Source organism: Pseudogymnoascus destructans (genome assembly GCF_001641265.1).
Source record: "Pseudogymnoascus destructans isolate 20631-21 unplaced genomic scaffold scaffold_10, whole genome shotgun sequence".
Lineage (NCBI taxonomy): Eukaryota > Fungi > Ascomycota > Leotiomycetes > Thelebolales > Thelebolaceae > Pseudogymnoascus > Pseudogymnoascus destructans.
The window spans coordinates 973,469-986,686 of NW_020167529.1; the positions used below are offsets into that span (position 1 = coordinate 973,469).

The 13,218-nt window shown below is 45.2% G+C and overlaps 2 protein-coding genes across 2 annotated transcripts; both read right to left on the reverse strand.

Moving 5' to 3' along the window:
- Nucleotides 1-2,534: 2,534 nt before the first annotated feature.
- VC83_06264 (uncharacterized protein) lies at nt 2,535-4,870 on the reverse strand. The gene is made up of 3 exons (XM_024469867.1): nt 4,424-4,870; nt 3,888-4,350; nt 2,535-3,841 (listed from the first exon to the last, which is right to left on the reverse strand). Exons 1-3 carry the CDS (start codon nt 4,669-4,671, stop codon nt 3,464-3,466), a joined length of 1,089 nt encoding a protein of 362 aa, XP_024324248.1. The 5' UTR covers nt 4,672-4,870; the 3' UTR covers nt 2,535-3,463.
- Nucleotides 4,871-11,868: 6,998 nt separating this feature from the next.
- On the reverse strand, nt 11,869-12,302 carry VC83_06265 (uncharacterized protein; the record flags this gene model as incomplete). The annotated part of the gene is made up of 2 exons (XM_024469868.1): nt 11,869-11,875; nt 11,950-12,302. The coding sequence occupies 2 exons, from the start codon at nt 12,300-12,302 to the stop codon at nt 11,869-11,871; spliced, it is 360 nt and encodes a 119-aa protein (XP_024324247.1).
- Nucleotides 12,303-13,218: the final 916 nt, after the last annotated feature.

The following is a 13,218-nucleotide window of genomic DNA, read 5'->3' on the forward strand; positions in this document are numbered from 1 at the left end:
ACAGAGTGCGGCCTTCCACCTACTTGGGCCATCAAGACCTCACCAAATGGCTGGACCGACAATGATACAGGTCTAGACTGGATAAAACACTTTAATCAGCATACACGTGTACGAACACAAGGGGTCTGGCGGATGATTGTCCTAGATGGCCATGAGAGCCACCTATCTGCCCAGTTTGATATGTACTGCAAGGAGAACAACATTATTACGCTCTGTCTCCCTGCGCACTCCTCACATCTTACCCAGCCTCTTGATGTTGGGTGTTTTAGTGTACTAAAGCGAATGTATGGTCGAGAACTTGAGGTCTTCATTAAGGCCTCTATTACCCATATCACTAAGATTGAGTTCTTTATTGCATTCAAGGCTGCCCACAACCATACAATGACAACTGAAAATATCCTAGCTGGCTTTCGAGGTACTGGCCTAGTCCCGTACAACCCAGAAGCAGTTCTCTCAAAACTTGATATCAAGTTACGGACGCCAACACCAACTGGATCCCCCCTACTAGAGGCTGACCCTTGGGTCCCTCAAACGCCACAAACCCCAGCTGATGCAATTTTGCAGTCTAAGTTTGTACAGAATAGAATTGGAATTCATCAAGGAAGCTCCCCAACAACGATTTTTTCAGCTGTAAAGCAGCTGGTGAAGGGTACAGACCGCATTGCGCACCAAATGACCCTTATACAAGAGGAGGTCCGTACCCTTCGAAAGGCCAACACAGCACTTTCAAAGCGTCGGAAAGCCAAGCGTACACGTGTCCAAGATGGAGGGTCACTTACTATAGAAGATGCTCAAAAACTGATCGCTGAAAAAGAGGATAAAGGGTTGAAACGACAGAAAAGGTCAAATGAGGAGGGTGCTGTAGAGGCTGGTCCATCGACTTCGCGGCGCTGTGGGAGGTGCGGCAAGACTGGGCATAATGTACGAACCTGTCAAGAGGTTGAAGAGATATTAGGAGAAGAGAATTCAATTGAGTGTAGTTAATTTTAATGTGTTAGGGTGGAGTAATTGGGTTTGAGGTTGCGATGCTATCGGAAAGTGTTTCATTTGGTGGGATGTTCCGTTTGGTGGTAAACCACGTTAGTGATAATTCTGTTCGCCTCTGGGATGGGCAGCTAATTTGTGTGGCAACCCCGAACTTATTGAATCGCGGCCAGCTTGCGGCTGAGCCCACCCAAATCCTCCAGCAAGATTCCGATGGTTCATCTTTATCTTTCACGTGTGTGGTGACTAAATTTTAGTGGAGCCAGATCCGAACGCAACGAAATGTACTAAAATCAACACATCCCACTGTCTTTGTATTAACATGAAGGTCTGTATGTTCTTCACTTCCCTTACCTGGTGAAGTCCACGGCCAATATGAGTGCAAGAAGACCTCGCACCAGTTTGTCGAATTATTGAGTGGGCCCCCACCAACATTGGTGCTGAGGTCAAGTTGTTCTCTTCCGCGAAGAGGGCGATTGATTTTAAAGCTGAGATAAGGTTTACGGGAATAGTTGATAGCCGATGTGCTGTATGACGATGTTATATTTTTGTATGTATTCGAACCTCCTGTACCTTCAGAACGGTTAGGCACTATGCAGGGCATCATGGATTTCGCTTACAGCCAGGTTCCATCCATAGTTGCATTTCAAGATAAGTGGAGTTAATGCCCACCGAGGAGTGTGTGGCAGATGAAGCATTCGCAGCAACCTTCGCAGCAGCCGAAGAGTTGTTATAGAGGGGGTGAATAGTAGAACCTCTAGCGAGGCAAGCACAAGCGATGAAATAGGTTAGATACGCCCTCATCGTGGAAGTAACTTAACTAACCGGGTCTATATCGGATTAGAATTGTTTGTTTCTCTAGAATCGCTGTTTGCACTATATCTATTTGTTTCTCCAGCATCGCTGTTTATATACGTCCTTCATCCGAGAAGCCATCTATAGGCTCACCCGGTGGCCGCCATCAAATTAGACTACCGGCTATCTTTGCCCATGACATTACCATTTCTCTCTATTTTCTGGTAACGATAAAGTGGTTAGTCAGGGATCATTGGGTGAGGTGATTACGAACTTGGTGAATGGATGCATCCGATGATACCCCTCAATTTGTCGCCCCTCTTCGAACCTACACTGAAGCAGCCTCTGGGATATGACTGAGGCTCCAAACTTGTCAGGGGTATACGGTTACAACATTACATTCCAACCCCGAGGGCCATTTTCTAGCTTTCAAATTAGTCGCAGCCTTTAAGGGAGAGAACAACTTGATCTCAGCCGGGATTTGGGATTAAAAAAAGGAATGTGAGCTCTTTCTGCAATCTTACTGGCCACCTAGTAAAAATAAAACAACCACCCATGGGTGTGTTAATTTGAGCGCATTTTGGTGCGTTCGGCTCTGGCTCAACTAGATAGTGGAGCATTAGTTTGCATACGTTCATCACTGGAGGAGAAAAGATAGCCGCGCAGGAAAACAGAATATATTCACCGCTGGAGACTGCTGCTCGAAATTGGGTGGATACGCGGCCCCTCAATTTAGTGAGGGGCCGCGTTTACGTATCTGCAATGTCTACTCGTGAGGAGGTGGGGGAAAACTTGGCGCTTGGGATACGTATAATCTGACGGTTGTATGGGATCCGCTGAAGGGGTAATTAAATGTGCAGCCGTAAATTAACATGGATTATATACGGGGTAGTGTTTTTTTTATAGGAGCACAAGAACCAGTAAAAATGTGTTACGCTGCTATACAAGAAGTGTGACTGATGCCCCTCTTGAGCTCCAATGCCAGCAATCTCTTCAATATTTCTGGATACGAAATGAGTACACCTGGTTTTCTGCCTCACACAATACTTTGTATGCAGGAGTAATGCGGGATTGTTGCCATTTAGGTTGGGGCGGGTCTTTTGCAGCGAGAAGCAAAAGATTTACCCAAAGGCAGTAGTGAGACGTGTGCCGGTAGTTTCAAATGTGCTGCTCTGGTGCCTGCAAACAATTGGCTGTAAGACTGGGCATGGGCTGTCTCTGCTAAAAGACAGACGTCACTGAAGCATAAGTTTCCACGAACTTGTTCTTCTTGCGAGATCGGAATTGGATTGCTGATCATATAATGCCCTGAGGGAGCCTTGGCGAAGGAGGATATTCCAAAGACGGCACTTCGTCATCGGCAACGACATTTCGGTGAACCTGTATGACCATTTCACTTTACCATCTAGTACGGTGGAGCTAAACTCACGGATGGTGGTAGAAAGTGGACTTATTTGAGTCGATTATAGGATAGTGCCGTAGATTCTCACCGTACGGTATATATGAAAAGCCTTGCGGATCACAACAGCCGCCAAACGGCCATATTTTCATTCTCGCCTTCCTCCACTGCAATCTTGACCCCCCACTGCAATCTTTGACGCCAATAGCAATGACTGTGAAAATGGTGAACTGTGGCAAGCGAGGATATTCTTTAGGTATTCCTCAAGTTTATTCGCGCCCTGGGTTAATTGCTTTCTGTATCAGAGGTAGAGCCAGTCTTGTACGAGGAGTCGTCTTTTGTCGCCTGATCTACTGCTCTGTTTTCGTCCACCCGAAATCTCTTTTCATCATTGTGTTTAAGCTCTTCTGGCGGCGTACGTTCCCGGCGCCGCTTTCTCACCCAAGGCTTCGCAGATGTAATAATACTCGTCTGCTGCGTAGCGACAGACGCATTACGCTCTGCGTTCTCAAGGAAAGAACATAAGGTGTTAGCAGAGATAAAAATCGGATCCCGTAGCCGTCCGTTTGGCTGAGCTAAATCCTCTGTAGTAAAGTCTCGTAGGCGAAGTTGGAGGCCTCCTGTGCGAGATACGCTTGGTTTTCCATCACTGTCGCGGAAAACCTATTTAAGGTAAGCTAGTGCCACAAGTAGATTGTGGGATGCAGACCTGATTTGTTATTGTCTGCTGGGCAACCAATTCTTTCTCTCCAGCATCATTCGTCTCAATGTTGGGCCGCCAGACAGATAATGTTGCCTCCTTATTCGCACTATATTCGATATCTAAGCCCACGACAGCACGAATGTCGCTATCAGACCCAAGAATGTAGTCATCAGCAAGGCGAGCTAGGTCCTTTCGTTTTTGCGAGTATGACACCTCGATAACGACTCCTGGGTATGGCGCTTCCAAGTACTGGAACTGTGCATCGGGATCGTGCTTGCCGTATTCTTCGTCTCTAAATTTAATTGATGTTGAGCCACGAGAGCTGATCTTCTTTGCAAACGATGCCGCCGGGCCTTGGATAGATTTCAATTGAATTTGTATTTCCTCGACAATGTTCGCGATGAATGTTTCATGCAAGGCGGTGGGCATTCGAAGGACAAACCGATTAGCAGAGGGGAAATAATCGTATCTGCAAACAATAGGCTTGTGTTAGCCATACACACAGGATAAGATAGGAGAGAATGTGATTGGGCTCTCCATACCGTAGTTTGTGTTGCGCAAAACCACATAGGGACTCGTCGACTTGGAGCCGAAGCAACAGGTCCTCATATCCCTCCACATCTAAGTTGTAGCTAGCCCAGGGTATACTCGTTAATTTGCGGCCCTCCTGCTGATTCCTGATTTCCCTTATAATCCGCGATGCCGGACTTGTTGACTTGTCGTCGGTCGGGGGAGGGGTCAATGGCGCGCTGGTGAAGCTTTCTGGAGGCGTAGCGTGTTGAATGTTCATGGTATATTAGCCTCGTATATGGAGCTCGGCGTATAGAGAGATGCTTAGATCATGTTGGCGGTGGCAGGAGCACAAGCGCGCCTTGCCACGCTGTGTTTATTTGTGGTTTCACTTCCTCGACGATGATCGCGTTTCCCACAGTGCATCGTGCTTTGATGTGTAAGCGGTCACCTGACCATCCCGCTAAGCGCCATGCCAAGACACAATGAGTCACTCTGTTGAGTAATCAATGTATGTATTCCTAACTATGTAACCTATACTTGGCTTTACCGATAATCCGTACTCTATGGAGATCACGTGATATCATGTGACTATTACAACACACTCTAACACCGCCTGCTCATGTGCTTGGTATTGTAAGGATGCCTGTCCCTCAGTGACGGAAAGGATCTGAGTCGGGCAGGTTACGGTCACATGATAAGAGTAAAGGCATGTTAGCCGAGTCGGACCCGTTTCGGGTACTTGAGGGGTACTTGAGGAGATTGACCCAACGGGGGTTCCTCTCTTCATCTTTTTTGTATCCTTCATAGTAGACCTATAGGATAGCATCCATTTAGCCTCTGACTCGCACTCTCATATGCTATTACTGTGAGCTGGGTGCCCTGTGTCCTTACATTATACAAAAAAGATCATGCCTGCCAGGGACGGCCATACTTAAATAATATCCCACACCGGAACGACTCAGGAGAACTACCGTTACACCATCAACTGCGACTCGGTGACGTTTCGGAGAAGAGACCTGACGACTTCAAATAGCCGTGATTCCAGAGATCTCACGGACAGCCAGTGGATCAGGGTTTAATTCTTCAGAACAAGTTGGTAAAGTCGCTGACACGTTGGCGCCAAATAGGATACGAGATCCTTAAGAACCCCCTCCTAGCACAGAGGAAATTGTGGACAAGAGCGTTGATAGCTACTAGCTACCGGAAGTCAAGCTCTTTCGTATCGGTACCGATACACACCCGAGGCAATATGTCGAAAAAGCTGACATCAAACATACCCCAAGACAACGACGGTCAACTGCCCAGAATGACTACCAGACAAACCACTGCTGCAGCTACGACCGCTGTGCCATCCGAAGAATCCCGAGTCGAATGGCCCATGCCACTTTCAATGATTGCGCCATCGAGGGCTTTGCCAAATTAATAGATAGATAATCCCAGCTGGCCATTGGAAATGCCAGCTGGGATTATCTATCGAAGCACAGATACAGGAGGTCAAGGATCTACTAGTTACCCTTACGGCAGCCCAGACCAGAATCCCGTCCACACCGCCGTAATGGGGGCAACTTGGTCTTGAGGGGATAAGTTTACCCCTAAGTCCTCTGTAGTATGAGGGTTGCTTAAAGATGCTGCTATAAGCTTGTAGAGTCTAGCAGGGCCTTTGTATTGCTTGTTTTAGCAGAATATTGGTAGTCATGTCTTCTTGAGAGGAGATCTGCTCTTTGATTCTTGGCCCCTGAGACATGTTTTATAACAAAGTCAAAACCTCCTAGTTGTTCAGACCACCTTGCTTGTCGTCGATTGAGCTGTTTAGTGGTTGTAAAGGTCAAGAGATTTGAATGGTCACTGTAAATAGTGATAGGATAGTTTGCCCCTTCAAGGTAGCATCTCCAATGCTTTAGAGAACATACTATGGCAAGCAGTTCCTTGTCTGTAATGGGATAGTTTTGTTCAGCTGCTGATAGCTTTCTTGAGTAAAATGCCACAGGCTATAGGTCTTCTTGTTTGTCCTTGGGAGCTTGGTATAAGATTCCAGAAATAGCAAAATCTGAGGCATCTGTCTCAAGAGTGGCAAGTTTCAAGGGGTTAAAGTGTAGTAACATTTTCCCTTCTTTGAATTCTCCTTTAAGAACATCGAAAGCATCTTGCTGTGTCTTATCCCAGTGATACAAAGTGTCCTTGTGAAGTAATTGAGTAAGGGGTAAAGCCAAGGATGTATATCTTGGTATAAACCTCCTGTAATATGTTACGACGGAACAAGAAGGCTGGCCAACTACAGGACAGGAAGGAGGGAGGTCGCATGAGACCGGCCCTGGTACCTGGAGGGGCAGCGGGGAATAGTAGTTCCGAAAGTATCACGTGACGGACTCGCAGGATGATGAGAAGAGTCCTAAGAGTCCAGGACTCCGAGGACTCGAGTGAGTTCCCAGGAGTCCACTAGGCACGTGATGGACTCGCAGGATGATGAGAAGAGTCCTAAGAGTCCAGGACTCCGAGGACTCGAGTGAGTTCCCAAGAGTCCACTAGGCACGACGCCACTATATAAGTAGATAGTATTTCCTTAGATAGGAGCTTCGTGCTCAACTCAATACAGTATTTGTTATATACTAGTAACGTGTTACTTGAAGCCTTTGTGTCTGATCCCCTGCCTCCTCTGATAAGTAAACCTTTACGCAAGAGAACCTCTGTGTCTTCTATCGTTTAGAAGTCAGCGTTACATAATAGTTGGAAAACCCAAGGAAAGACTGAACCTCTTTAATTCTGGAAGGAATAGGCCACGTTTGTACTGCTTTTGTCTTCTGTTGAAATTCTATGTCCTAAGAAATCAACTTGAGACATAACGTGCATGTATAACGAAAGTGCCAAAACAAGCGAAAGTGCCAAAATATCGCGACTACCCCATAAGAATTGCGATAAATCCACCACAACAATATAAATTAATTAAAACTACTCAGAGTCCTCTTCCTCAGACCTGTCTATTACAATCTGATAAGTGCGCGCATTGTGTCCAGTCTCACCACACTTGCCACAGCGACGTGCATGGGTTTCTTCCCTTGGCTTCCGACCACTACTTGCCCTTATTTCTTGCTCTACTTGCTGCACAACGTCCCTCTCGTCCTGTAGCTCCTGTGCTACCTGTTGACTAAGTGATCCTCCTTGCTGTAGTCATGTTTTTTTAGCTCTCCGGCGCTTGCTTAGCACTTCATTTGCCTGTCGCAGGTTTTGGTTCTCTGCTTTTAACAATGCTAATTGATGCATTATTTGCGATGCACCCTTTGTAAACTGGTCAACAGCTGCATAGATTGAGGTTGGAGAGCTATTTTGATGATGCGCAATTCAGTTTTTAATGAAAGTAGACTGTGATACAGCTTCAGTTGGGTTATTTGGTGTCTGAGAAACCCATGGTTGAGCGGTGTTTGGGCGAGAGGTTGGAGGTGTTGGCGTCTTAAACCTAAGGTCAAGTGTAGATATTACACTCTCAGGGCTAAATGGAAGAAGCCCAGCACCTCGGAACCCTCCCTGAATATTGCTTTCTGTCATTGCAATGTTAAATGCAGCGTGGAAGGCAGGAAAGAAGTCATCCTTAGTAATGTGAATAATATGAGCCCGCATCATATCTTCAATTTGCCGACCGTAAGCTCTCTTTAATGGGCCAAAACAGCCAACATCAAGTGGTTGGAGTATATGGGAAGAGTGAGCAGGCATACAAAGCGTAATAATGTTGTGTTCTTTGCAGTCCTCCTCAAACTTGTCTGAGTGGTGGCTCTCATGACCATCAAGGACTAACAAGCGATAACCACCAACACTCCGGGGCTTTGTGTGCTTCTCAAAATGCTGAATCCAATCCATACCTCTCTCGTTTGTAGTCCAGCCATTTGCAGTAACAGCGATTACCCAATCTGCTGGAAATCCGCTATTCTCATACCAAGATGCAAGGTGGTTTTTACCTGCCACAATGACAAATGGCGGCACTGCCCAACCTTGAGAACTAACGCCTTGGATTACTGTAACCCATTCCCGATTGCCAGGCTGCACCTTTTTTGCCTTTGCCCGCCCATCTGAGCTCGTTACTACCATTGCGCTTGAGATGACGCCCATCATAAACCCAGTCTCATCAAAGTTGTAGATATCTGCATTGTTGATGCCATACTTTAGAATTGTGTTCCATACAAGCTCAAACCAGCCACGAATGACTTCTGGATCTTCGCACTTAGCCCTCTGGTAGTCGTATTTTCGCTGGAAGCGTGTCCGGAGCTCTACATGGCGCTTAACAAAGTTTGAAGCCCAACGTGACCCGACGCGTGGCGCGTCGCGTGTTGCAAGTAGTCGATTAGCCATATCTTCAACAATAGACAACTGAGGAGGGAACCCTTTAGCAGCTAAGTCAAGTATATACTGAACAAGAACTGATTCCTCTAGGTTACTTAATTTCCGTAAGTTGGCTTGGATATCGCGTCGTGAAGGTACGCCTTGTAAACGGTGACGTAGCTTGCAGTGGTCTACGGAATAGATCCTAGCTGCAACTCGAAGGCGCAAATTTGGGTCGCTTTGCATAGCTTGGATAGCTAGCACTAATTTGCTTTCATCATTTTTATGGCGCATGTTTTGTTGTGCAGGAATTTAACATTTAGTTGGGGGGGTGGTCACCGCATGATTTTGGCACTTTCGCTTGTTTGGCACTTTCGTTATACATGCACGTTATGGAAAAGACATTTCTCAAGTTTGCAAAAGAGTTGTGCTTGAGATAGCTTCTCTAAGACCTGTCTAACATGTAGAACATGCTCTTTAGTGTCTAAAGAGTATATAAGAATGTCGTCTAAGTAGACAACAACAAAGATATACAAGTAAGGTCTTAGAATATCATTCATGAGAGCTTGGAAAGAAGCAGGTGCATTGGCAAGCCCAAAAGGCATTACCTGGTATTCAAAATGACTATAGCGTGTTCTGAATGCTGTCTTCCACTCATCACCCTCCTTGATGCGTATCAGGTTATAAGCTCCCCTGAGATCTAACTTGGTAAAGATCCTTGCTGAAGAGAGCCTATCTATGAGCTCAGGGATAAGGGGTAAAGCATATCTGTTTTTAACAGTGACTGCATTAAGGCCCCTATAATTAACACAGAGATGCAAGGAGCCATCTTTCTTCTTGACAAAGAGAATGGGAGCTCCTGCTGGTGAGGAATAAGGTCTGATAAAGCCAGAACTAAGGTTCTCATCTAGGTATTCTCTGAGAGTTTTCAGCTCTAATTCAGATAGAGAGTAGATAGGGCCGTAGGGAGGCATTGAGCCTTCTGCGAGTGGTATCTCATGGTTATAAGGCTGGTGCTTTGGCAGAATTGATGCCTTTGCCTTGTCAAAAAGGTGTTGGTAGTCTTGGTATGCTAAAGGCAAAATGACCTCCTGAGATGATTTCTCCAAATTTGAAGTAGCTGCTATCTCTAGGACACGTTGGAAAGGTTTAACCCATATCAGAGATGATATATCGTCCATAGTTTGGCCAAAATCCTTGATCTGGGACAAGTTTGAATCTTGGACCTGAATAGGGGTAACTGAGGCTTGAAGGGTTTTTTCAGTATTGAGCTCAGGATTTGAGCTAAACCCAAGCGATAAATGCTTCCAATTGATAGTTGGATCATGCCTTTGAAGCCATGAAAGACCTAGGATGACTGGGTACTTCATTGGTATAACATCTAAAGAGATGGTGTCTGAAAATGTTGATTTTCCTAGGGGAATCTCAAGTTTGAGTACTGGGGTGTTGCAGGTAATGGAACCTGAACTGATAGGAGTTCCATCAATGACTCGGAGCAACTCTGGAGTGCGTTTGGGAATTGTAGGTAACTGGTGTGTCAAGATGAGGTCTTGAGATATAAAGTTGCCTGTTGCCCCTGAGTTTATCATAGCCCTTTTGTTTGAACTGGAGTTAAATAGGGATTAACAGGTGTGTGAAACTCTGAGAAAGCACCATCGACACATCTTTGTTGTCTAGGGGAGAAGTTGTAGTCTCAGTTGAAGTTGTGCCTGCAAGGGATTTTTCAAGTTTTTCAGGAATAGCAGCTGTGACTGTGTCTGAGGCTGCTAAATGTTTTGAATCAGCACTCCCCCGTGCTGAATAGCACTCCTGAATTCTGTGTCCCCCTTTGACACAGTATAAACAAAGGTTGTTGTCCATTCTGTGTTTTCTTTCTTGAGGAGTAAGTTTACCCCTTTTCAGTTTTTGAGGGCTTCTTGTAGGCTGAGGTGCTGGATTTGCTGTAGATCTCTTTATAGAGGCGTCTAAGTCCATAGGTTCAGGTGCTGAGTCCTTAGCAGTTGGTGTAGAGGTGTAATTGTTGAAATTTCTTGTTGGATGCCAGTCTTGGTTCTTCTCCGTTCTTCTTTCAAAAAGCCGTGGATCTGCATTCAACTTCTTTGAGCCATATCTTAGAAGACTTAGTGGCAACAACCAAAATACCACTACACCTTTGATTACCTCTTATGACCAGTTTCAAGAGGAACTTACCAGGACCTTTGTGTAAGGACAGTTCGAACCGAGGCTGACCTTCAAGTCTGCAGAAGTATCCGAAGTATAATGTGAAGACTTTGATACTCGAAGCAGTAGGACAAGGTATAGTAGTTCAGGCTCCAAAGCATATACTTTATACCACAGGGGTCAAGTGGTGAGACTAACAGGTTGGCCAAGTGGTTCGACTCGAAGTAAGGGAATGCAAAGTAAGTCGAAGCAGGAGGAATTGCAAGAAGGCCAAGTAGTATATAATTTGCTAGCTAAAGATCAATAAGAGACATGAGCAATAAGTGCTTATATAACAGTAAAAATCCCTAGTGCCAAATAAGCGAAGGCACTAATTAACTGAACCCTAGCTAAGCGAGCCCTAGTGCAGCAAGCCAATAACAAGAGAGCCTAAGCCAGTAGTCAACATTTGGGCTGATCTAGGTCAGCAAGTGAAGCGAAGTGAGCGAAGTGAGCGAAGCAGGTGAAGTGAATGACATAGTGAAATAAGTACTAGAGACTAAAGCGAATCGAAGGGTCGTGACACAAATATCGAAGGAGTGTCATGACACTTTGGAGACATCAACGAAACTGCTACAGCAGAAAGAGAGCTACAGAAGCTATGTCAAAAGACCTCTGCTGCTCAGTATACAACAGAATTTAGGAGAATCACTTCTCACTTGACTTGGAATTGTAAGGATGCCTTCTCGTCTCTCATTCTAGGGAGTAGACTCCGGGTAGCCGTGGGGTCACGTGTGATCATTTGGGTGGCCTAACCGAGTTGGAACCGAGTCGGATGGGTTTCGGATACTTGAGAAAATCGACTGACGGGGTTCCCCATCATCTTTTTTGTATCCTTCGTAGTAGACCTATAGGATAGCATCCGTTTAGCCTCCGACTCACACTCTCATATGCTATTACTGTGTGCTGGGTGCCCTGTGTCCTTACAGGAATGAAGAAGCCTTAGTCTTCACTTACTACCAAGGGCTCAAGAGCTCTATTAAGGATGAACTCAGCAAAGAAGAACACCCTACAACACTTCAAATGCTTATAGAGAAAGCTGTCAGACTTGATGATATAGCTGGCAGCGAAATAGATCTTCTGAATGTCTGAGGTGAACTGATGAGGCCTGAGGGTGAAGTAGATGTCCAGTTGCATAAGAAATCCCTTCAACTTCCTCCTGTCTCCATGGTATAAATCTGGTGTTTGCACTTTAGGAAGTGCACCTGGGGTACCCGACATAGCCAGAGGAGCTGTGGGAAGCTCTGTATGATGTGTCTGAGTTGAATATTGTGTTGCTGAAGTGTTGGCTTGAAAGGTGTTTTCCAAATTCTCAAGTTTGTTTGCTATATTTTGTATAAAGGCAAACAGTTGTTGCATCTGCTGTTCAGCAGTAGTTGTAGGAGCTTGGTCGTCCTCCATTGTAGTATCGAAGTGCTGCTATAGAAATAGTTGAAGCTTGAAGCAGACAAGGTGTAATGGTGGGTGCACCAGATGTGAGAATCTAGCCACCCAAGGAAGGGATGATTTTACTAAGACAACACACTGTCTTAGGAAAAAGAGCCAAAGGGTCGTAGCTTAGACTATTCCACAACGCAGCAATCAGGTGTATGATATAGTGGAGTGGTTTAGACAAGTTGTAACAAATGTTGAGTCTGAGAACTCAGGGATAAGTCAGAGGTTAGCACCTCACTGACTTTTCAGAAACAAGGAGTAACAAGATCAATGCTTGGAAGCTTGGAAAAGACGTGGAAGTATGTGATAGTCGATTTACTGTATTGTCTGCTTGCCCTTTCTTAAGGAAAGGGCAATCCTATTTATGCTAAAGGAGTGTAGTTCTCTCATTTTCCAAGACTTTCTATGACTAACCAGGCTTGGTAACTGTAGTCAATGTAAGAGAATCCCATAGAACCATCTCCTAGGTTCCTAGCATATAGGAAGTGAAAGGAGGTCCAAGGTCAGAGAACCCCTATAGACAGATTATGTCATAACTTAAGCAATCTTGTGGGTAACTAAGGAGCGATGACGTGTAATGAATCATAGACGGTTGTAGAAGCTTTTGGAGCTATCGTTCATGTTCCTAGGCCTCTAGTTGATAGAGATATGTCATGTGTAGTATTAGCCCAGTAACTAAGGAGTGATGTCATGTAATGAATCATAGAGGGTTGTAGAGATATGCTATGTGGTCATATTGGCCCAGTAACTAAGGAGCAATGACGTGTAATGAATCATAGAGGGTTGTAGCAATTGTTGAGTAGTATTGCTCTTGTTGTTGGTGTGACAAGCCAAAATATGTATAGTGACTTGTAGGTTTGAGGAGGAGATTTCTAAGTTTGCT